Genomic DNA, 23,586 nt, shown 5'->3' with positions numbered 1-23,586 from the left:
GATTCCCCAGTCTGGTGTGAGGTTTTTCCAGCTTATGGCACAGTTGCCTGGAAACTTTCACCATAAAGTCACAACTTTTTTTTAAATGTCGCGGCATTTCTAGCGTCGTGAGCTTTCACTTTTAATACTGCATGAATGACTCTTCTGCAGAGGATGTTGTCTTGAATGTAAGCTCGTCACTCAGATCTGCTAATGAGTGAATAATTGAGCACTTTTGAGCACAGAATATGTGAGATGGCCTATGTTCAGTTTGACTTGACTGTATGATATATTTTTGTACTGCTAGCAAAGCTGCATGATTAAGACAGCTTGTCGGATAAGTGGAAATTCTGAACAAACAAAGCTTGTGTCAAATACGCTTGCTGGAAGGTAATACGCTTGCTGGAAGGTAGGTAGTTTTGATCAACCGCACGCTTTGATAACAATGCTACTTGATGACAGTCATTCTTTAAACATCCAGTACTGATTACCATCACATCACCCCTTTTCATGATTCCTATTAACACAGGCTGCATTTATCATCTTTCCTCTGTTTGAAACAGCTTTCCATACCCACTATCAAAAGTTGTTTCCAAAGCTCTTTGCAAACGCCTTCCAAAATGAGCTGCGTTTATCAACTTATCGCCAACACGAAAACTGGCCTTGTCACTGCGCAGCTGCATTGTGCCATTGACCCGAGGAGAAGGGGTCTTATAAACAGCGTGCGCAGAACAAAGCTGTTTCAAAACAGCTTTGCGTTTATCTCGCTTCTAGAAACACATTTCTGGCTGAAACCTGTTTTGGAAAGCACAAATTTGTAGTTTTCAAAAAGGCTTTCCGAACCTCATAATCAAAACAGCTTTGCGTATTCCGTAAGCCGTTTGGAAAGCCTGTTTCCGAAAAAAAAAAAAAAAAAAAAGTTGATAAATGCACCCACAGACTCTTACCTGCTGTTGTATATAATAACTGCAAAAAATTGCCAAAAAAGGATAATACAAATTCACCGTGAAAATTCTACACTGTATGGAATCTTTCCTTGGAGTGGACATACCTGGAGAGCTTGCCCGACCTTCTTGACCGAAGATACCGGTGACAATAGATTGGCAAATGATGAAACCTTGACCAGTGACCTGTTGCGTTTGTATCCGGTTCCCTGGAATAGACAGAGGAAAGATTCAAACTATTATCTACTGTCAACGTTTCCTTAAAATGCAACAACAAATAACTATATGGGGGATCCATTAACTTCAATGTCGTTGTTTTAAACTAATCTACATGTATCTTGTGATTCCACTTGCAAAACGGGTTTGAATATCATGTGACTTTGAAAACCCATTGTAATGGATTCACAGCTGTTTTTGTAAAGAGAGTGAGAGAGAGTGAGAGAGAGAGAGAGAGAGAGAGAGAAGACTAGTTTATTTGTTATGCTACTACTTCACACAATTCTGCTCATAGCTGTCTGAATTGAAATTCTATAAGGGAAAGCCAGGTATGAAGTGAAGGAAAGGTTTGGATGCTGATCAAGAAATCACAGCAAATTCCTTAACATTTGAATTACCACTGGTAGAAAAAAACAAAACAAAAAAACAAATAACTGATAAATAAAGATAAAGAACTGAGGCACTTAAGAGCTGTACATAAAATCCACTTTTTACTCTACTTTTTTTGGTAAAAACATATACATCAGCACACAAAATATCAGCCAAGAGAGAGAGAGAGAGAGAAAGAAAGAAAGTGTTCATTAATATGATTATGTCAAGAAATAAATGAAGCAATTGTAATGCTTCATTAGCCTGTTCCAACAAACCCAGAACTAGCAGGTTTTGTTAAAAATCAACTCAGTTATTTGATGCAAAAAAAAAACCAAACCATTAAACATTAACTATCATGATCAACATGGTACTGTACAGATATAACGAATGAATAAAGATCATTTTGCAAAACAATCAATTCTCATACGCATTCTCAACTTGTTGCTGACATAACTTGCTACGTTACATCCATTCTCGACTTGTTACTGACACAAGGGTAATATTTCCCTTGCTTTCTGAAAGAGGCAAGTCAAATGCTCTTTCATGGTGCTAGAAAAATTAAGATCATGCAGAATTTTCTGTATACTTTCTATAAATCTGTGACCTACAATAATGTTGTACTGTGACATCACAAACTGTTGTAGTCTTCCCATAACCACCACTTGATCAAATCAATTAACAGATGTTCCTTTGGACAAATAAAAGTGGTAATTGGAACATGCAAGTTCAAATTGGGGAGCAAAACAAAGTACTCTATGTATGACTGGTTGTCAGGCGGTCAATGGTTGTTATCCTCATAAACCTCAAAAAGATGTCCTAGTCATAGGACAATGTGTCATTCCATATTAGTGTGTAAATTTTCTGCACTAATTTTTTTTTTTTTTAAATCATAATATTTTGTGGTATTTGTTGTTTGAAGATGCTTTTCCTGTTTACTCTGCTCTACATGCTTTAGCATTAAAGTATTGTTCAGGTATTTAGCAATTACTGTTATGTGAAACTGCAACTACTGTACATAAACAAACACCTTACAACACTGAACTCTATTCTGTTAACATAACATACAATGCCTGTAGGTGTGATAATGCAGGGCTCTACACTAACTTTTATTTTTGGTGGCCCAAAGGCAAACATCCGACCTTTTTTGGTGTCCCGATCAGGCCACCAAATTCTTCATTTCTGAAATTTTGGTGGCCCGATGTGCGTTTTTGGTGGCCCTGGGCCACCGGGCCACCGCTAGTGTCGAGCCCTGGATAATGTATCACAAAGAATGTCTCTTTTTGGAAATGTTTAAGTCATGTGATCACTTTTTCATACTGCATATCAACAATGGGTTAACATTTTTGATTTTCTTCTAGGAGTAAAGAGTGCTGTCACTGAATATGCATCATGAATTTGTCTGATGCTCAAACAAGCATACAGCGTAATAGAATGCATTCCCTGTCAACAATGGCACTGTTATCACAGATGACAACAGATCAAAAAACAAGGGAAATGATGTCTATCATGAAGAGATCTACTCCCCAAGGAACACATGAACTTCAGAATGGAGGGAAAATAGAGGGTTCAATGTCCATGGCACTGCCCTTCAGGAGGCCCTTGCCGCTGCTTTTGGAGGAAGCGGTGGTTGGGACGGTTCAAGTACAGAGCTATTCTGAAGCGTCCCTTTTCAATAGTGAATGAAAAAACAAAACCACAACAACAAAGGATGGTATGAAAACAAATGCCTTACTTTGCGGAAAAACAATCGCGTCAGAGTTACTTTCATTCACAGCATTATTCCAGCATTCGGCTAATGTCTCTACCTGGCAGAGATGTCTAGACGTGTGGAAAGTGTGAATATGAAGCAGGCGATATATTCAATTATCAGTTTGTATTAAATGTAAGTCACAAGTGATAAGCAATTCTTTACCCCATCAGGTGACTATCAGAGTGTTCAGAAATACACAAAAATTATATCCAAACTGTATAGATGGATTTATGCGTCTGAACACTAGTTAACAGAATGTTGTGTGACAAAATGAGGGTCAGAGCATCATTTTGAACTACAAAATTGTAGAACTTGATAATAGATAACCTTTCACTGTGTGTCTCAACATAAGGGCTTAACATGAGCCCCATCTTTTTTAAAATTATTTTTGTGCTAAAAAATAGATGAGTCTGACTCGGCTCACAGACTGAAATCTGCAAATCAAGAAAGCAGTGGTTTATACAGCTTGCAGGTCACAGTGATCACATTTGCATGACTTAAAATTCTGTGTTGAACACAGGACAGTGAATGTCAAACCCAGGAGCCAAGCCAAAGTGAAGACATATAATAGTAATGTTGCCACACATCTGAAAGGGGCACAAAGATGATTGGCTCCTAATTGGCAATTATTGAATATCAGAAATGGACCAAACAGGCTTGCGTGACCACAACTAATTTTCTTCAATAACGTCAATGAGACCAAAAAAAAAAAAAAAAATAACTATGTTTATCACCTACACAGTGATATTCTTAGAACACGAAGAGTAATAATTGACTCACTTTGGACAAGGGTTTCATGTTTTTGCCATGATTTAACAAATATCCTGCCACATAATGATGCACAAAAAAAAAAAAAAATCTGGGAGGGGATAAAAAACAGCAACTTTTGTTAAAAAACAGGGACAAAAAGTCACATTCATCCATGGGAATAATCAATCTTTGCATCGATATGCAAAAATCAATTCTGTTTGCCCTATACACTCAGCAAAAACAAAATAATAACAATTCAGCATATGAAGCATGAACCTGAGCACCCGAGTGTGCAGACCCAGTGTGGAGAGCTACGTGGAGTGATGTCACAGCTAAACCTGCACGGGCAAAATTTGGGGAGATTTTTTTGGACAGTTTGTCCTACCCTGACAATCATCTTCTGGCCCTGCTGGTATGAAACCATACTGGTGCGTATATGTGGTATCACTTGGTGCCAGCATATTTTGTATGCCTTGTGAGGGCAGTTAACCAAGGGAATTTACAATCTATTAATGCCCATATGCTGCAACTTACATCAGTATGTATTTTTATTCTGTGATACTGCTTGAAAATCATTGTAGGGGTGTCTCTGCTCACTAACAAGAAGTACCGGTATTATGATACTGGTAAGCTGAAAGTGACATTTTTTCTCAGAAACAATGTAGGACCACTTGCAAAGTATGCGACATATCTCCAAATACAATTCTCTCATCTGAAGAGAGGCTTTCCCAGATTACTGGAAACCTATGTGTAGATTGAGCTGACATTACTTAGGCAGCATCATGCACAGTAATGCCCAACCCTTACTTCGCTCCGTTTGCTGAGTGGCACATCTGCAGGAGTGATTCTGATTGGCTCTGAGGGCACAGACGTCTGGAAATCTACTACCAATGAATAGAGAGCCCCTTTGAATCCCTACTTGTGTTACAGAAGGTGTCAACCACGTCTTCATCAGACCGCAGTTTACACTTGCAGGCTATTTTGCAGTTTAGCCATTAGGAGAATACTGTTTAAGCTGAATATTTCGTGAGGTTTTTATTTTGTGAATTTTGTGAGTCTGGTGCTATTCACGAATTTAAAAACATGCAAAATATTGACTCTGATCCCAATATGAATGTGACATGCATGTATACATTTCTCCATTCGATACTGTACTCCGCGATTGCGAATTTAACTACTCGCGAAATCGTTGAGAAGTCCCAATTCCCGAAAATTTAGACTTGCTAAATATATATGCCGTATACAGTAGTCTACTATCAAGAATGTAGGTCTTCATCAGTTCAACAGCCCGCTTGGGAAATTAGCCCGAAATTAGCCCAAAGTCACTTGTACATTGCATCATTACTCACCTTGAATCGCTCAGCCACAGAACTCTATATAGTTCTGTGGGCTCAGTGCGCATTTCGAATGATGGGATCAAGAAAATTTCGGGTTGATGGAGACGCAACCCTAATAGCTTGCTAATTCGCAAATTAGCATGCTATTTCACAAACCAGACCAAGATTTTGAGGGAATTTTCCTGATCAAATACAGTAAAAGTGGAAATTTTCGCGCATTTCGCTTGACCACAAACTAGCACGAAAGTAGAAGCATGCCAATATTTTTGCTTGTTTTATGTACCACTATGTAATGTCTTGATTCCAAGGGATTAAAAATATGCAAAATTCATCTTACTTGGCAGCTGTGTGTGAAAAATTACTCACGCGAAAATATTCATTTTTACAGTAGCATGGTATTTCGTCTTCATTGCACATAAAGACAAGTCAATATATTTTCACTTTTCTTGCAAAATGAAAGAGCACTTGACTGCCACTTTCGAAAGGCAGGGGATCTCAATAACAAGTTGAGGGAATGTCTACTTTTTTTAGAAAATGAAATTTCTTGGAATTCTTTTTACATTTTCCTTATATCATTCTATGCATGTAACATCACAAACTGTAGTACCCTTCTCATCCAGCAATGACTGCACAGAAACTTCAAAAATTCACAACTTCTGAATGGATTGTCCAATTTTCCTCAAACTTTCACTGATGTGTTCTACTGATATTGGTGCATTCACTATATAAATCCACATGTTTATGAAGGTGAACTTGTCCTTTAAATAGAAAAAAAAAAAAGACTGAAGAATGTGAAATCATGATGCTACTCCAGTTCATGATTATGAATAGTCGACTGATTCGTCCATAAAAAAGTGGTTGTCTGAAGTTTTTTTCTTTTCTTCTTCTTTTAATATTTCAGGTGGTGAGAGTGTTTTGCTTTGGAATTTCGAGAAAGACAGAGAAAGAAAGATAAACTGTCTTTATTTTAAAGAACCTTTGAAGAGTTTCAGAAGAAATGGTAAATCAAAACATAACTTCAATGATAGCAGTACAACAGAGGGGTAAACAAGTTGATATACTAGGAAACTTCATGAGGGATTTCTCTGGAGTTTAGAAGTCTGTTTACAGAACTGTGCTGAATCTGATCCGAGTGCACGTCTTCAAAGTGAATTATTTGCAGGTGGGAGATCTCTGTCACTGGATGGACTCACTCAGTGAGAAATGATAGCACCCACACATTATACATGCAGTCCCATCAATGCCAAATAATGCACCATACCATACCCCTTTCAGACTCGGGCAGTTTTTTCGGTGCTTATAATACTCCCAGCTGAATTTCTTTGTCTGAATGCTCTCTCCAATAAACTCATGTTGAGATGTCAATGAAAACACTCCAGGGGGGAAAAAAAAATTATGAGCATCATATCACCTTCAATTAGATTTGTTTGCGTAGTCAGTAGTGATCTGACCAAAGAGATTATACCTATAGAGTAAGTAGTCGCCATACGCGTGCGTACAAATAGTGCGTCCAAAATTGAAGAGGGAGCGCACACTCAGCTCCTGGCACTGGATCTAAGTCTACCTTCAAGTCATATCTTCTCATATCATATCTGGAATGATATGTTATTCTTCATTACACATTTTCATTTTCAGAAATTCAATGTGGTTAATTGTTTAAATATTAATTTCTACGATGATATTATCATTTGAACCATTTGGTAGAGTCCAGACCTTCTTGTTGTTCGCAAAATAAATTGCAGAAACTTGGGTGTAGACTAAACAGTACTTGAACATTATGACGTTTGTTTCGCGTACATTCCCACTCATGCCATAAAATCAAACAACATCAGCACTATTATGACGCTTAAACATGACCATTGTGACGTCACAATAAAACAATGCACGGTCACTGCGCCGAATATTCAAGTCGAGCGCATAAAACAGTGCGCTGCCATCTACTGATTAATAACTGTACAGGATCTGTGCAATGGCGGCTCCCACAACGCGAAATGGCAGCTCCCTCGCGCGGCTGCCTCCCCACTGGACTATGCCCTCTTGTGGTATAATCTCTTTGGATTTGACAGACACACTGCCATATTATCCATGCTGTGGGTGTGATGTGCTTTATACAGAGCTAGTCAATGTCAGTGGTCCACATTTTTGCACACATGATTTCTATTGTGCATCATTGCCATCTGTTTTATAGGGTAGGTGAAGAAATAAATCACTGTTATCATGAATAAGTTCTTCCCCTTGAATCACCTAAATTCTGCAAACGGTAACCAGCATGTAAAGTCGGTGGGAAAGGAGCCTCCCATGATTAATCCATGTTACACTACTTACGATGGGACACCTATGCTTTTAAAAAGTAAAATCAGTAGGGGTCATCAAACACAAGGTAAACACAAAAGGTATAAAATACTACTTGCATCATATTGCCATGACTTTTCAGAATGTAGGGTAATGTAGATTTTATCGCGTTATTGCCTTTGAATATAACCTATGTGACCCTGCATCATAAATCCACCCCCCAAAAAAAATAAAATCACACAGGCTGATTTTCTGGGGGCAAGGAAATATCCACATTGGGTCAACTTCGCTGATTTGAGAGTCTTTTCTGACAGAGTTATCCTTCTTCAATCTAAATTCAAAGTTTGGAGGCATGAAATCTAGTATTAAAAGTATCATTTCAATTCTTGTGGACCCATTTTTTCATTCTCAATTTGATCCTCTCCATTTTCCATTTTACTGTATAAATGCACATAAAAACCCTACAGAGGCTTAAAAACAGTCAAAAAAAAAAAAGAAAGTTAGGTTTGATCCTTCAAAATAATCATGAATAGTAACTCAGGGCAAGCAGAATATGTAAGGACCATTTTAAAACCTTTTTCTTTTTCCTGAAAAGCAGCATTCCCTCATGCTCATTTTCCATCAGTAGTATCTTAGTGAGGTAGAAACATGCTACGAGTTACAGCTGAAAATCTTATCTTCCAGACTTGTCCTCACCCAAAAGATCCTTTGTGACTGGAAGGCATTGTATTCTCTTCCTGTCCGACAGGTAATGCTATGGCTCTTTCAAGTTAAGACTCACATCAGCCTATTTTTACACGCTAAGGCAGGAGGTAACATGCACACACTGGCACGTCTCTCTGTGTTATTCTAAATGGAAGTCCACGCACACACTTTCACGTCAAACAGTCTGACAAATACTGTGTGGAAAAAAAATAGGGTGTTACAAACTTTTCTTAGAGGTACAGTTTACCTTTGGGAGCAGTGATTTAAAATTTTTTTCGAGATATCACATTTGATGCATCTGTGTGTAGGTCAGTTGTATATAAAAACATCCTACCATGTAAAAATTGTACAATGAAGCCTAAAATACATTGTATGAGGAGATATCGCTATTTCCTCAATAAACCATAACTGTAGACGGTTTAGTCTAAAAACATTCTTATTATAACTATTACTCACATTTTGTATATTAAACAATACTTAACATGAATTATACTAATTCAAATTTTTACATTGGTTGTTTCTATCCCTAGCTCACATTTTAAAACTAGTTTGAAGCACTAAAGCTGGGTTTTTGTTTCATCTACAAAAAGGCAAATTATGCCTTTAAAATGTTGGCAGAAAGTATGTTCACCTTCTCTGTGTCACCTTGAAGAGGTAGAGAAAGATCTCTGACAAATATTCCTCTGGGCACACAGCAGGTAGCTAATTAATACAGATTATGTATTGACAACACTTCCTTATTTTGTTTTGAGTTTCTGCTCTGCTTGAAAAATTGTTCCCATACCTCCCCCCCCCTCCCCATATCCAATAATGCAGAAGGGTAAAGGCAACCTCATCACAGTATAACAGTAGTACCCTTTGGAACCAGGTGGGTACACAAGGATATTTGGGAGTGTCCACAAAGTCAGTCATGCTTAGGGTTATAAATATCCTTTTTTATAAGGATAGACCTTTAATGAAAAGGGAACTCCCTACTGCATCCAGCTCCCTACATATGGAACAATAAAATCCTAGACATCAGAAGCCAAGGTGATATCAATGTCATTTTCTCCAAAGGCAGTCACTGAGCTAGCAGCTCAAAACAAAGATTTGTGCATAAAGCTCTGTAAAAGTCGTGGAGAGGGAAAAAAAATTGTGTGATTTCTGCTGAATGTTTCAGTCACATACCCAAAATCTTCACATCTAATTTTATTTTTTTTTAATATATATATTTGTTTGAACTTTTCAATCTTTCTATATTTCTTTGTTCAAGAGGAAAAAAATCAACCACTGAATGTTAACCCGTTCCTTCCGCAATTCTCTGAGTGCCTTTAATGCCCCCAAACGAGATTCTTTTCGCCTGTCGACAGAGAGGCACACAGGTTGGTAAAACAGCTGTTTGAAGGCAGTCAAGCGGTTCATTGTGTCCCCCTTTCTACGGTCAACTAAATATCGATCGGGTGCAAGGTATGAATAGAGCGTGCGCTGATGAGCTCTCAGAATCTTTTGTTCTACGCAAAACCAGGTACCTGAATGAGGTGACTGGGGTCAGCGAACCCGCATTTCTAACTGATCTCAGTCTTGATCATTATGTACATATGTTCGTACGAGTTTACAGCAGAACAAGCAAAACACTAAATCAGGAAAAGGTACATAATACTGTAAAACCCCCTTTTTTTAAACAGCAGGAGAACAAATCCTGATAGAATAAACTCTGATCTTTTTATCAAACCCACTTTTCTGAGCATTTTAACACAAAGAAACATGGATTTAGGTCACTGAAGCAGGCACCCTTGTCTTCATTTTGGGAACCTGGTAAACCAGGTTCCCGTAAGGAACGGGTTAATTCACATTCCCAGCATCTTCACATCTTATTTGATTTTTCAGTCCTTCTATATTTCTTTGTTCATTTTACTCTCAGTATCCAAACATGTCACTTTGTCATTTAAAGGAAACTGAAGCCCAAATATAAATGTGTATCAAGTGAAAGCAGCAATATCAGCAGGACACATTGGTGAAAGTTTGAGGAAAATCAGACAATTGATTCAAAGTTATGAATTTTTTTAGTTTTGGTGCCATCATTGCTAGAAAAGAAGACTACTACAGTGTATGACATCATTATGGAGAACAATTTAAAGAAAATACAAGGAGAATCCCACATAGTTTCATTTTTCACAAAAAGGACACATTCCATCAACTTGTTACTGACTTGTATGACATAAGACATGAACACTGCCTGTCGACAGTACAATTTTATCATCTTCATTTCTTTTCTTTTCTTTCTTTTTTTTAGATACCGTTCAAGAATTTGCATTAAAGAGGAAGAGATTTTGGAAGAAATAGAAAGGCATGGCATCAAAGGCAATTTTGGAGAACTGATGCAGTCACCTGAAATTCCTAAGATAACGCTTTTGGTGAACTGACTGTCACAGCATTAATATTGTAGATGTAGTTATGTACCAACAGAAATTGATTGATTTGTTTTTTTTTTTTTAAACTGAATTGCCTGGACATTAAACATGATGGTGTTTAATTGAAAACTGAACTAGGTAGATTTATTGAGCATAATCTTGTCAACTTATGAGTAATATAATTTCAATCTCAAAGCAAAACATTTGAGCAAAGAGGTAGTGGTAGAACCCCAAGATGTGGGTGCGGATATGGTGGCTGATTTGTTCAACTCAAGAGCGCAAAAAGTCGCATGTCTGATTCTGAAACAATGTGCCTTCCAGTCATTCCCTATTAAACTCATCAGTCATCCTTTGCAGCCCGCAGACTGCAGATACTAAACTTTGTTCAGTGTGGGGACCAAGAGTATTCTGGCCTAGAAACACCCTAAATGCGGTTACTGATGTGACCATCATAGCCATCAATCATGTCGGGGATTTCTTCCAGTGGGAACAAGGAAAAGTAGAAATTACGCGGTGCGTAACATATGTCCCCGCCGGAAGTAGCATTTTGTAACAAAATGTGCAATATAGGTCAAAAAATCAAGGTCAAAGGTCAAAGAAGTCAAAGGTCAAAATTCTGTGTAGAAGTTTTGAAGCCCTCACCTAGTGCCATCACATAAAGCAAAAGGAATCGAAATCGGGTTAGAAATGGCGAAGGAGTAGCATTTTGTAGCCAATGTACAATATAGGTCAAAAATCAAGGTCAAAGGTCAAAGAAGACAAAGGTCAAAATTCTGTGTAGAAGTTTTGAAGCCCTCACCTAGTGCTATCACATAAAGCAAACGGAATCGAAATCGGGTTAGAAATGGCGAAGGAGTAGCATTCTGTAGCAAAATGCACAATATAGGTCAAAAATCAAGGTCAAAGGTCATAGAAGTCAAAGGTCAAAATTCTGTGTAGAAGTTTTGAAGCCCTCAACTAGTGCCATCATATAAAGCAAACGGAATTGAAATCGGGTTAAAAATGGCGAAGGAGTAGCATTTCGTAGCAAAGTGTACAATATAGGTCAAAAATCAAGGTCAAAGGTCAAAGAAGTCAAAGGTCAAAATTCTGTGTAGAAGTTTTGAAGCCCTCACCTAGTGCCATCACATAAAGCAAACGGAATCGAAATCGGGTTAGAAATGGCGAAGGAGTAGCATTTTGTAGCAAAATGTACAATATAGGTCAAAAAATCAAGGTCAAAGGTCAAAGAAGTCAAAGGTCAAAATTCTGTGTAGAAGTTTTGAAGCCCTCACCTAGTGCCATCACATAAAGCAAACGGAATCGAAATCGGGTTAGAAATGGCGAAGGAGTAGCATTTTGTAGCAAAATGTACAATATAGGTCAAAGGTCAAGGTCAAAGGTCACGACTGAAATTCTGTGTAGAAGTTTCAAAGCTCCCATGTAGTGCTATCATATAAAGCAAACAGAATCAAAATTGGCTCATAAATGACAGAGAAGTAGCAAATTGAAGATTTTGATCACACACGGACGCACACACGGACACACGGACGGACGGACGGACGGACACACGGACGGACGGACGGACGGACGGACACACGGACACACACACGTACGGAGCCCGTTTCATAGTCCCCTGCTCGAACTCGTTCGGCGGGGACAAAAAAGCGATCTTGACATGATCCTATTCCTTCCACCCAGTCTCAGATCATACAGATTTGTGCGGGATCAATTACCTGCCCCACATTTAGATACTAAAGGATCATCTGTTGGCACTCTATGACATTGGATGAAGGCCAAAAGGCTACTAATTAAAGCGAAGAAAAGGGTGATTCTTCCTATTCCCCCCCCCCCCCCCCTCCCTATTACAGCATGAATCAGAGTAGGTGTGGGATGCGGGAGATGATTAAGAGAGCTGTCAGGATAGGCAGTGCCCTACAACAGGTGGTTCCAAGGACTGGTCACTCATTAGGAACACACAATACTTTAAATTAATGACACCAAAAATAGACGGTGTAGATATAAAATCCTATAAAAAAAAAAAAAAAACTCAGTAAAGAAACTTCAAGAAAAGCTTAAAATATGTATTAATGCAAATGTATCATTTCTAAATCACCCAGATGCATTTGACAGTGAGGCACATTAACCTTTAGGAGAACTGTCAATTTGAAGGAAGGTGTCACTTTTTTTTTTCAAGATATACTTCCTCAATATTACTTATACTAAGAATATCTTAAACTTATGTTCCTAAAATAGAACAAAGATTGATATATTTAGGGGAAAAAAGGACGATATGGCCTTAGTATAAGAAGATAAACCGACTCTTTTTTATAATTTTATTTTGATGTGCATTTGTTTAGGTGACTTCAGATTGCACAGAACTTCAAACACACTGCACTTTCAGCATCATAAAACAACTTGATGATTCAAATAAAAGTTTGTTTTCATGCTTGGTCTATAAATCCCCCCCCCCCCCAACAAGGAATGGATCAGACTTTTCTCCGCACCTTTAAAAACAAAAAAAAAAGAAAGATATGGGATGTTCAGAGCCACTCTCCAGTATGTTCTTTGCTGCTGGAATTGCAGAGATCTAAATTTTCATGCAACCTGACAAGAGGGATCAATAAAAATTTGTGGAGTTAATGGTACTGTTTACCATTGGGAGCAGTCATTCTAAAAAATGTTCGAGTTATAGTTGTATCACATTTGTGTAGGTCAGTTGTTTTACAACACATCCTACCATCTAAAAATTTCGCAATAAAGCCTCATATATAAGAAGATATCACCATAACTGTAGACGGTTTATTCTGGAAACAATTTCATTATAACTACTGTTCACATTTTGTATACTTAACATTGATTATCCTGGTTAAAATTTTGAATTGGTTGTTTTTATCGGTAACTCACATTTTAGACTATATGAAGCACTAAAGCTGGGTTTTTGTTTCATCTGCAAATGGTGAATAATGCCAGTTAGAGTTAGGGCAAGAAACTTTTTCAGGTGAGGAAGGTGTCTCAGTTTACTATTAAAAATATGTTGACAGGGGGGGGGGGGGGGGGAGTACAATAAGATTGGAGGTACATAACATTTTCAACCAGCAAATGCTTCGAGCAGAGACAAGCAAACTAAGAGCGTGTTTCTACTGAGAGCACCTCGCATCACCTCGTATTTTACGACCACTCGAGCTGTTTCTACTGAGCGATAAAATATGCGGTGATGCGAGGTGACGTGCAAAACGCGGTGAATCCGGAAGTTAACGTATTTTCAGGTCACACATCGGGTCACGCTGCCTCTGCACTGCCATTTTGTGGTAGGCCACTGAATTTCGCTTAGTCTTTCCAATCAAAATGCCCCTCACCAACATATCCTGCCGCTTGGTTATTGGGAATCGTTGCAGGTCTAGGGTCCAGTTAATGCTCTCTAGGGGCTCCGACATACTAACGTTAGTATTCCAACGAAAACGAATTAGGGAATCTACAACTTCGAGACGATAAAATATTATGGGAAAATGAACACAGTGTAAAAATCAGAGTATATAGTATGATAGGCTGTTGGGCACGCAAACAATTATAGACGATGAATGCACGCAATTCACATGTACCACCTCATGTATTTAGTAGGAGTTGGTACAAGGAATGATGTGTGCGAAACTACGGTCTCTGTGTACACAAGTGTCGGAGTGTGGGTTGAACCGATTTGAAAAGCGCGGGCGAAAGCTCCCAATAATTCTAGTCTTCCGGTACACGGCGAATTTCCCTACCCGGTGTGTGTCTACTGAGAATCGTCCCTCGCATCACCACGCATCGACCACCTTCTTTCTAACTAGAGGCTTCTTTGTTCAGTGTGCCTGCTGTTCCCATTGTCATTTGAACAAAAAGCTTTATAGAAAACAAATAAAAAAATAACAATTCTCCCTCCTACATGAACAGAGTCAGTTGAGGAGATATCATTTATGGGGCTGCAAGATATGATACATGATGCAAGATTCTAAATATCATCATGACATTTGAATCATTTAATGTGGAGAAGAGGAAATGTTTTGCCCATTGTCAAAATCATGGAATACTGACAACCACTAGCAAAGTGGGAAAAGAAGAAATTATGGCAAACATTAATGAAAATAACAGAGTAGTAATGATATCAAAACTAATAGCAACCCTATACTATATGAACTTAAAAGAATGGAGACTCATTTTGAAAATCTTTACTGTGATAGTTCTGCAAACTGTGGTTCCAAAGGCTTGTCTGTGCTGTTAATGAAAATGAAAAAGTTCATTTACAATGGAATTACTGAAATGTTGATGCTCTGCTGTGTGTTCAAATATATACATTAATATTGTCTTTGGCAGATCTAACAACAAAAGGGAGGAAAAAAAAACCACACACACACCACAATTTATAATTGTTAAAGTGATTTCACACACCACCATATCAATTTAACAGCAGGCTCTACTGGATGGAGAGTCTTACTGCTATAAAACGATGCACAATAAAATGTTCTCACCACATTCTGATAGAGCTGCGGCTGACAGTAGCCCTTCCAGCGATAGACATCCCCATTCCACACGCCTCGCGCAGGGAAACAAAGCTTCGAACCACACACCATATCGATCCTGAGGGTCTGAGCAGCTTGGCTGCAGACAGGGAAAGTGAGGCTGCTTTCCCTTTTCCAAAACAATTCACCCTCCTTCAATCGCTTCTGGCTTACCTCCAATCCCCCTTGATTGCAGAGAGGGATTGTAATAGATGACTGGGTGTCAATATAACTCATCATCGAGGAGGTAACGTACAGGAGGTTAGGTAATTAACCACCTCATCAACCCAAATTATGAGTCATTGTTTCGTTGGAAAGTTTGGGGTGAGGCTCCTAAGGAATTGGATTGATGATTGGGTTACAATTACGAATAGACGACCACACACACAAATCTTCAATGGGGCTAGGAAGGGTGACTGTGGAGTGCCCCCCCCCCCTTCCCCAGCCCCGACAAAGACGCTTGTTAATGAGTTAATACCTATAGTCGTGCATCATCATTTTGAGCTTTTCGCTTTGAGCGCAAGTGTTCAAGCTCACGAGCATATGGTTTAAATTTTGGTTTGTCTTCAAACACTTCATCACTGTGGGCCCCCAAATCAGACATATTTTGAGGGGAGTGAGGAAAAGACAATGAAGAATAATCAGTTCAACTTTATTTCAAGAAAATTTGAGCTGTCCCCTATGCTTTTCCCCCACCCCCTCCCCCGTCCTCACAAACAAACAGAAAGGCCTTTGAAAACACGTACACAACAATCAAGCAAATTACCCACTCCCAGGGTTACTGAATTTTATAATTTATAAACAAAATATAAAAAAGAATGAAATATATAATGCTCAGAGATAAAACAAAGCTTTGCAACACTAAGATTTGTCCTTGTCTTTCTTTATACAAATAACCCCTACACACAAAAAACAACAGATCTCCTATCCTCCAAAGAGATGCATCAAGGAACCCCCCCCCCCCTTGTAGGCTTTTAAATGAGACCCAGAGAAGGACAGCCTCATTTGTCATACAAGCAATGAATACGAATTACTGTAAAATGAGGAATGTTCGCGTGCATTTTAATTTCGTGAATTTTGCGAACGGCAACATTCACGAAATTAAAATGCAGGCAAAAGTTTTTGCGTACACAATATGCATTGGATGCCAGAGGCAAGTCGTGAAAATTTCATGTTGCGAGGAGGGCTGTCAGCTCCAATTTGCAACATTTTCGTGCCGCGAATATATCGTGTTTTACAGTACCTTGTTGTTGTTGCTGCATGTGTTTGTTCTCAACAAGCAGCCATATGAAATACACTGGGTAGCCTTGCTTTGGTGCTAAATGATTTTCTTCTCTTAGCAAAGATTTAAGCTCAAGTGGCTATCACGATAAAGAATATAACACAAAAGAAGTTATGGCAATCAAGTTTCTTATGCCCTTGAAAACATGAACATGTCCAATTACCTACACTGTAGGCCCAGGATTAGTTCTGACTGCCCATCAACAACAACCACTGCTGACAAATCCTTGCATTCACATTTTATTTGTCTTCGGCAGTTGGCACTTGATAGAATAACTGGCTGTCTGTCAAGGTTTAAATGTTGCTTGATATCAGAAGACTTATGATGCCCTATGACAAAAAAAAAAAAGAAGCCTTTACCAGCACACAAATATTTGTTGCATGAAATTTCCACAAATTGCCATTGGTACCCGATGGCATTATAGTGTAGGCAAGACTTTCGCACGCACTGTAATTCCACAAATCTTGGCTCAGATTGTGAAATTTGTGAAATCAAAATGCACAAGAATATTTCCAGTTTTACATTAATTTATGAGTATTTATCAAAACTGAATAGATTCAAACCTCATCATGAGAATATTTTCCCTTCAACAAACCTCACACTTTTGTCAGGTAGCATGGTTTTGTTTTTTCTCTTTTTTTTGGGGGGGGGTGGGGGGGGGGGGAGGGTTAAAATGAAATTTATGATGATCAACGCCCTCTGAAAATGACTGATTTGCTCTTTCCTGCAGAAGTGCAAAATGTACTACACAGCACTGGAGTCAAGTAAGCTCCACTGGCAGCAGCAGTCACAGAGCACCTGCTAATACTTCGCAACATGACAACCACAGCATTTTGAAGACATATCTATTGTCAAGTGTGTCCCTGGACTGTCAAGAAATGCATAGTCATGAATGACAAACTACCGGTAACTCTCAAAAGCAAGTTGAATACAGTGCATGTTGTATATATGCCATAGTAGAAAAAGAAGACAGCAATGTTGCACTTGTCCTTGTTTTGACCTGTAAAAAAAAAAAAAAGAAAAGAAAGGGGGAAATGATGATTGTACTTGACAAGGCGAGGGATCTGCAGACAGGCACCTATGGGAGACAGACACCTCTGGGAGAGTCTCCTTAACAGAGCTGGAGAGGGGAGCCGAAGGGAGACAACGCGGGCACTGAAAGGCCTTGAACCCTGGACTAACAACGCCTCTTGATCATCCCCGTCTATTTCCTTTCTCAACAAGCAGCCTTTCCTTCCACACACTCCGACAGGGAAAGATGGGCTAACATGAGTCCTTTCCTCTGGCAAATGATCTTGCCAGAGGATGATGAAGCGCTACTCAAAACTTCCTTTGCAACATGCAGGCTTCTGATTTCCCTGTTACAAGAAAATGCAATGTTCATGCAAAGATTGGACATTTTTTTTTTTTTTTGAAGTAGTACAGCACTACAAATGTTAAGTTCTATTGCATGATTTTAAGATGTGGATAATTCACTATCCTTAGTACCAAACCTAAAAGCACAATGATTTTAAATTTCGTTGGGGATAAAAATAGATGCCAACTTCTTTACATAAAAAAAACCCAGATAGAATATCCTAAAAATCATATTTTTGAGAGGAAAACCAGATTTTCATGAAATCTTGACACCCTATAGCCTGCTGGCCCTGGGCTAGTAAAATGTTCACACACACACAAAAAAAAAAATGTTTCCCTAGCAAGAACAAGCAAGTAAAATGTTGTAGCCTACTTTAGAAACATTGATGAGAAATTTGTGAAGCGAATGCATATTTCCCACCCATTTAGGCTCCTCATTCAACGTATTTGTAAGGGTTGCAGGAATTCAGTAGTACAGCTTTCTATGTTATGAAGCAGTTTTCTGAAGTGTATTTGGCTTCATTTCTATTCTTTTTTTTTTATTCCACAGATGAAAGGTCGTGCTTTCAAGAGGTGCTATCGTATATATTTCACTGTGTTTATCGTACTAAATGTTATAAAATCCTATTAGTTGGCATTTCTGGACATACAAGTGTAGCGATAAAACAACATGTCAGAGGATTCAGGGAGATAGATGAATGGAAAGACAGATTGATAGATACATGTATATAGATAGATAGATAGATAGATAGATAGATAGATAGATAGACAGATAGATAGATAGATAGATAAAAAGATTGAAAGATGGATACATACATAGATGGAATGTAGATAGATAGATACATGCAAACATATAAACACAGAGAGAAATAGATAAGTAAAGAGATATATAGAATTAGAAACATAGATAGATATATATGTAGACAGATATAAAAAAAAAAAAAAAATATATATATATATATATATATATATATGGATAGAGGAGGGCTGGAAAGAGAGAGAAGTGAGAATGATAAAAAAAATGAAATGACTAGAAAGAGTAAATTAATATATCTGACGAGTTGTTCCAGAACAGGCCGGTAGCAACACACTTGCAGACAGCCAGCTGGAGCATGCTTGGAAACAAGCTGGGAAAACTGAGCGCTGGAAAATTGTGTTCGAAATACAATCTTCAAGACGGCTACGCTACCCCCTTGCCATACCCTCTATCAAATTGTATTTGGCACCCTTCCATGAGTCACAGGCACCAGTTGCCCATATTTCAGCCAACTGCAACTACCACTTGCCCAAGACAACTGATACCTTTTCCTCTCTAACTGGGTGAGGAAACGGGCCTCTCAAAATCTCCCTGCGAGGTCATGATATTTAGCCGAGACTCACTTGTCAAAATATCAACACAGACTAACAGAAACGGGATCTAAACAATTTATGCAATTCCAAGGGGGTGGGACAATTGTCGTGCATGAAAGAATGGCCTGTGCTAGCTAAAATTCTTTACTTTATGTCTGAATTACATAATATGGGGATATACTTGGATAAACTTTCCCTTTCCCTTGGGGAAAAACGAAAACAAAACCCAAAACAAAACACATTAAAGGAGACCTCCGGATGATTTTCAGATTTTTACATTTGAACAACTATAAAATTAGTTATACTGAGGACAGAGTTTCAGAATTTATGATAATTGGGATGAAGAATAAGAATATTTTCAAAATTTAGAACAAATTGCAATGAACAAGGATGATGACATGGCAGAGTCACCATAAGAATGCATGAGTTGGGGCTCAAGGAAGCACAACAAAAGAAGATGGCATGCATAGATTATACACAGGTGAACTTGCAAGCAAGCGGTATTGTAATGGAATTTCACTGCTACATTTCTGAAATATGTGAGCCTCCTATGTCATCAACCTTGTTCAGTGTAATTTGTTTAAGGTTTTTCAGAGTATTGTTTCTCTGTTCAAGAACCACAATACATTCCAGAAATCTATACATGGAGTTGTCAATTTATGTACTACATGATGTGAAATTATGAAAATCGTGTGGAATGTTCCTTTAATAGTGTGCCATATGATGAATAATACTGCTTTTTTAGTATACAGTTTAATATCAGTTAAAGGACAAGTTCACCTTCATTAACATAAGGATTGAGAGAATGTAGCAATATTAGTAGAACACATCATTGAAAGTTTGAGGAAAATCGGACAATCCGTTCAAAAGATATGAATTTTTGAAGTTTTTGTGCAGTCACCGCTGGATGAGAAGACTACTGCAGTGTGCATGTATGATGTCACATGCGTACAACAATACAAGGAAAATATAAAGAGAATTTCACAAAATTTCTCTTTTGAAAAAAGTACACATTCCCTTCACTCGTTACTGACATATGTTATGGGTAATATTATTCCCATTGCCTTTAGAAAGAGGCAAGTCAAGTGCTCTTTTATTATGCGAAAAAAGTGAAAATATGTTGAATTTTCTTTACATTTTCTTTATACTGTTGTACTCATATGACATCACGAGCCTTAGTAGTCTCCTCATCCAGCGGTTCCAACACAAAAATTTTAAAGATTCATAACATTTGCATCGATTGTCCAGTTTTCCTCAAACTTTCACTGATGTGTTCTACTAATATTGCTGCATTCTCTCAATCCTTATGTTTATGAAGGTGAACTTGTCCTTTAAATATGATTCAAATCCTAGGTCATAGTCAAATACAATGTATTGATGATTAGACTAAAGGCTGAACAGGCTGAAACTTCTATTCATGGGTTGGTACAGTTTTAGAGTACTTTCTGGCAAGTAAATAGTGAAAAGATGACAATTCAGTTGCTTATCTAAGCTTACAAGGAGAAAGGTTGAATTAAAACTTTAAAACATGCTTGGTAACAGCTTCATTTCTATTTACTAAAACTTGTGTGGGGAAAAATTTCTATGCATCAATATGCATCAAAATTTGTTTGATATGAGGAAATATCACAGCAGATCCACGATAATCTTGTAATGATGTGGTCTAATGATATGCAATGTGACCCCCCTATATATCCTTGTGCAATGGGGGAGGAATCAATCCCGATTATTATCATGATTTTCATAGGAGAATGAAGTTCACAATCAATTATACACTCACATTTATTTCAGTGTAATTTACTGTGATATAAACTTTAAGACACAAAACAGAAATCAGTTTGGTCTGAAAGACTGGTTTGCCCATTTCTATAAACTCTTGATAGGTCTAATGATGTACAAGCATTCCTTCCTTCTCTTATTAAGAAGAAGAAGAAGAAGATGAAGAAGAAGAAGAAAAAAAAAACCTCCACAAAACCAATATCACTGTGTTATCTCACAGTAATAATACATAACACCTTTAAATAGAATAGACCATGATTACTTCCAGCTTTAGCCTTTCAATTTCCTATCCTGTTACAGTACACTTGGTTAACTTGTTTGTTTTAACAACTGATTCTTAATTGAAACTACATGGAAAAGAGGAAATGTTTGGTTTGGAACTAATTTCCATTGTCCATGGGCATTTGGCTCCACTCTTTGTTTCCGACTTTGAGAGATAAGTGACGCACTTGCACTCTGCAGTTCTCCACTCCCGATCACTTCCTGGCGGCGAGTGGAACTTGTGGTTCCTACATGTACTACCAGACCACCGTACGTGAACGTGTGCGTCAAGTTTCTAGAATGCCCATACACTTCCTTCCAACTTCCAATATATAGCAATAAAAGTTTACGCAATTGTCAGCTGCCCCCAAATCTAGGAGAAAGCGGGGGTGGGAGCTTGCCCTAAATGTTGACAAATAAGGATGACAATGGACTATCATATTACTGACTTGGTGAAACTGGAGCAAGACTGTTTCACACAGTTGATTGAGATGCCTCTGATCTTCAAACATTCACTTTAATCTGATGTGAAATGTGGCCCTTCAGTTACATTCTGATAAAGCTTATTGATCTTGATAACTGACAAAGGATTGACATTTAACCTTCTCTGCATAAAAAGATGAAATATTTTCCAATTAATTTCTACAATTTGCATCAAATAATATAATTGGACATTAGCCTACTGGAATTTATGGCCAGAAAATTGGTAATTTTTTGGCCATACAGCTGACATATGTCATGTCAACTATACTGTGGTGACCTTGGATCTTGACCTTTGGTTCCTTTCATTTCAGGCAACATCTGGTACCTGATCCATCCCACTTGTCAAATAATATTTCCAATAGATATTTCCTACTGAAGTTATGATGAGAAAATATTTTTGATAAAAGTTCAGTGACCTTTGCCCTATCACCACTATTGTGTCCATGCAAATAATTTGTATTTCTACCATCCACGAACTGTTATTATAACTCAATAATCTTAGTTGACGTAAGGGCTATGAGTGACTTATTTCAGTAGTAACCTTTGACCTTATATTACTATCATTTCAAAGAATGGAAATAATCATCCTTTTATCCCTACCCCTCCCACCAAATCATATTAGAGTTTGACTCTGTTATCCAGCCGTGTTGGATCCAATGCCCATATGGATAAACGAAGTAACGATCTAATGGGAGAAACAATGAATACAAGTAGGCTGCCAACCAAGTAGTAGCTACGTAGGTAGTGTACACTGCAACAGAATTGTAATCTATGCTTGTCTACTTAAAAATCATAGTCATGAAATTGAAGCATCTTACGGTAAAATTCATCTCATGTTTCTGTAGGGAATATCACAGGTAAATTCTGTGAGTTTTGTAGGAGTTTTAAATGATTGAAATCACTTTAAATTTTCTGGCCTTCACTGCTTGGAGGCATTCAGATGATAGAGAAGTCCGGATAAGAGAGGGCCAGATAATAAAGGTTGGACTGTATTACCACTGACATTCCTCGAGGAAGATACAGTTGAAATGCCATTTTCAGCTGAAGTCCACTGACCTTTGACCTTAACACAAGCATTGAACAAAGAAATCCACTCTAAAATTTGTTCAGTTTCATAAGAAGAGAAAAAAAATTCCTTGCAGAACTGATCAAAATTGGATTAGAAATAAGGAATTCTGTACTTTCACAATTTTTCAGAAAACACAATTTCTTGACCAGTCGTTATGAACATTCAAATCAGCAAGTTGATGTAATGCTCTCACAATTTCTTATTCATTTCATATACAGAAATGATGATAATTTCATATTTCAGCTGTATGAATATAAAACTTGCCTAAAAACCACCCAAAATAAAAAAGAATGTTACTTCTGATATATCTTGGTATTAGAATATGCTATTACCTGTATTAGCTAAAAATAAAAATTTTTCTGAATTTCATATAACATACAACTGTACATATGAAAAATTATGAGGGCATGTCATCAACTTGCTCATTTGAATTCATAAGGACTGTTTAAGAATTGCTTTTCGAAAAAAAAAAATGTAACTTTTAAAAATGTCATAGTTCTTACTTCTTATCCAAAAAGATTTGCCAGTTGTAATTTGTGTGTGTGTGTGTGTGTGTGTGTGTGTGTGTGTGTGTGTGTGTGTGTGTGGTGTTTGGTAAAGGAATAATTATCCATGGATTTCCACATAGCATATTATCTTACATTCACAGTAGGAAACATTATTTCACATTCAGGGTAGAAATCAATTGTGAACTCCATTGTACTGAATAGAATGACTGACAGCTATGGAAATTCAAGGCTGTGCTTTAGAAGAGGAA

At 37.8% G+C, this 23,586-nt stretch overlaps 1 protein-coding gene across 1 annotated transcript in view; it reads right to left on the bottom strand.

Annotated features, from left to right (window-relative positions):
- Positions 1 to 23,586, bottom strand: part of LOC140243997 (rho guanine nucleotide exchange factor 3-like) — a 123,348-nt gene that overhangs the window by 59,408 nt on the left and 40,354 nt on the right. The window contains exon 6 of the mRNA XM_072323655.1: positions 1,031 to 1,132. Coding sequence (XP_072179756.1) covers positions 1,031 to 1,132 — 102 coding nt within the window. The remainder of the gene's footprint in view (positions 1 to 1,030; positions 1,133 to 23,586) is intronic.

This window comes from Diadema setosum, chromosome 2 (genome assembly GCF_964275005.1).
Source record: "Diadema setosum chromosome 2, eeDiaSeto1, whole genome shotgun sequence".
Classification (NCBI taxonomy): domain Eukaryota; kingdom Metazoa; phylum Echinodermata; class Echinoidea; order Diadematoida; family Diadematidae; genus Diadema; species Diadema setosum.
This window is presented reverse-complemented; position numbering and strand designations above follow the sequence as displayed.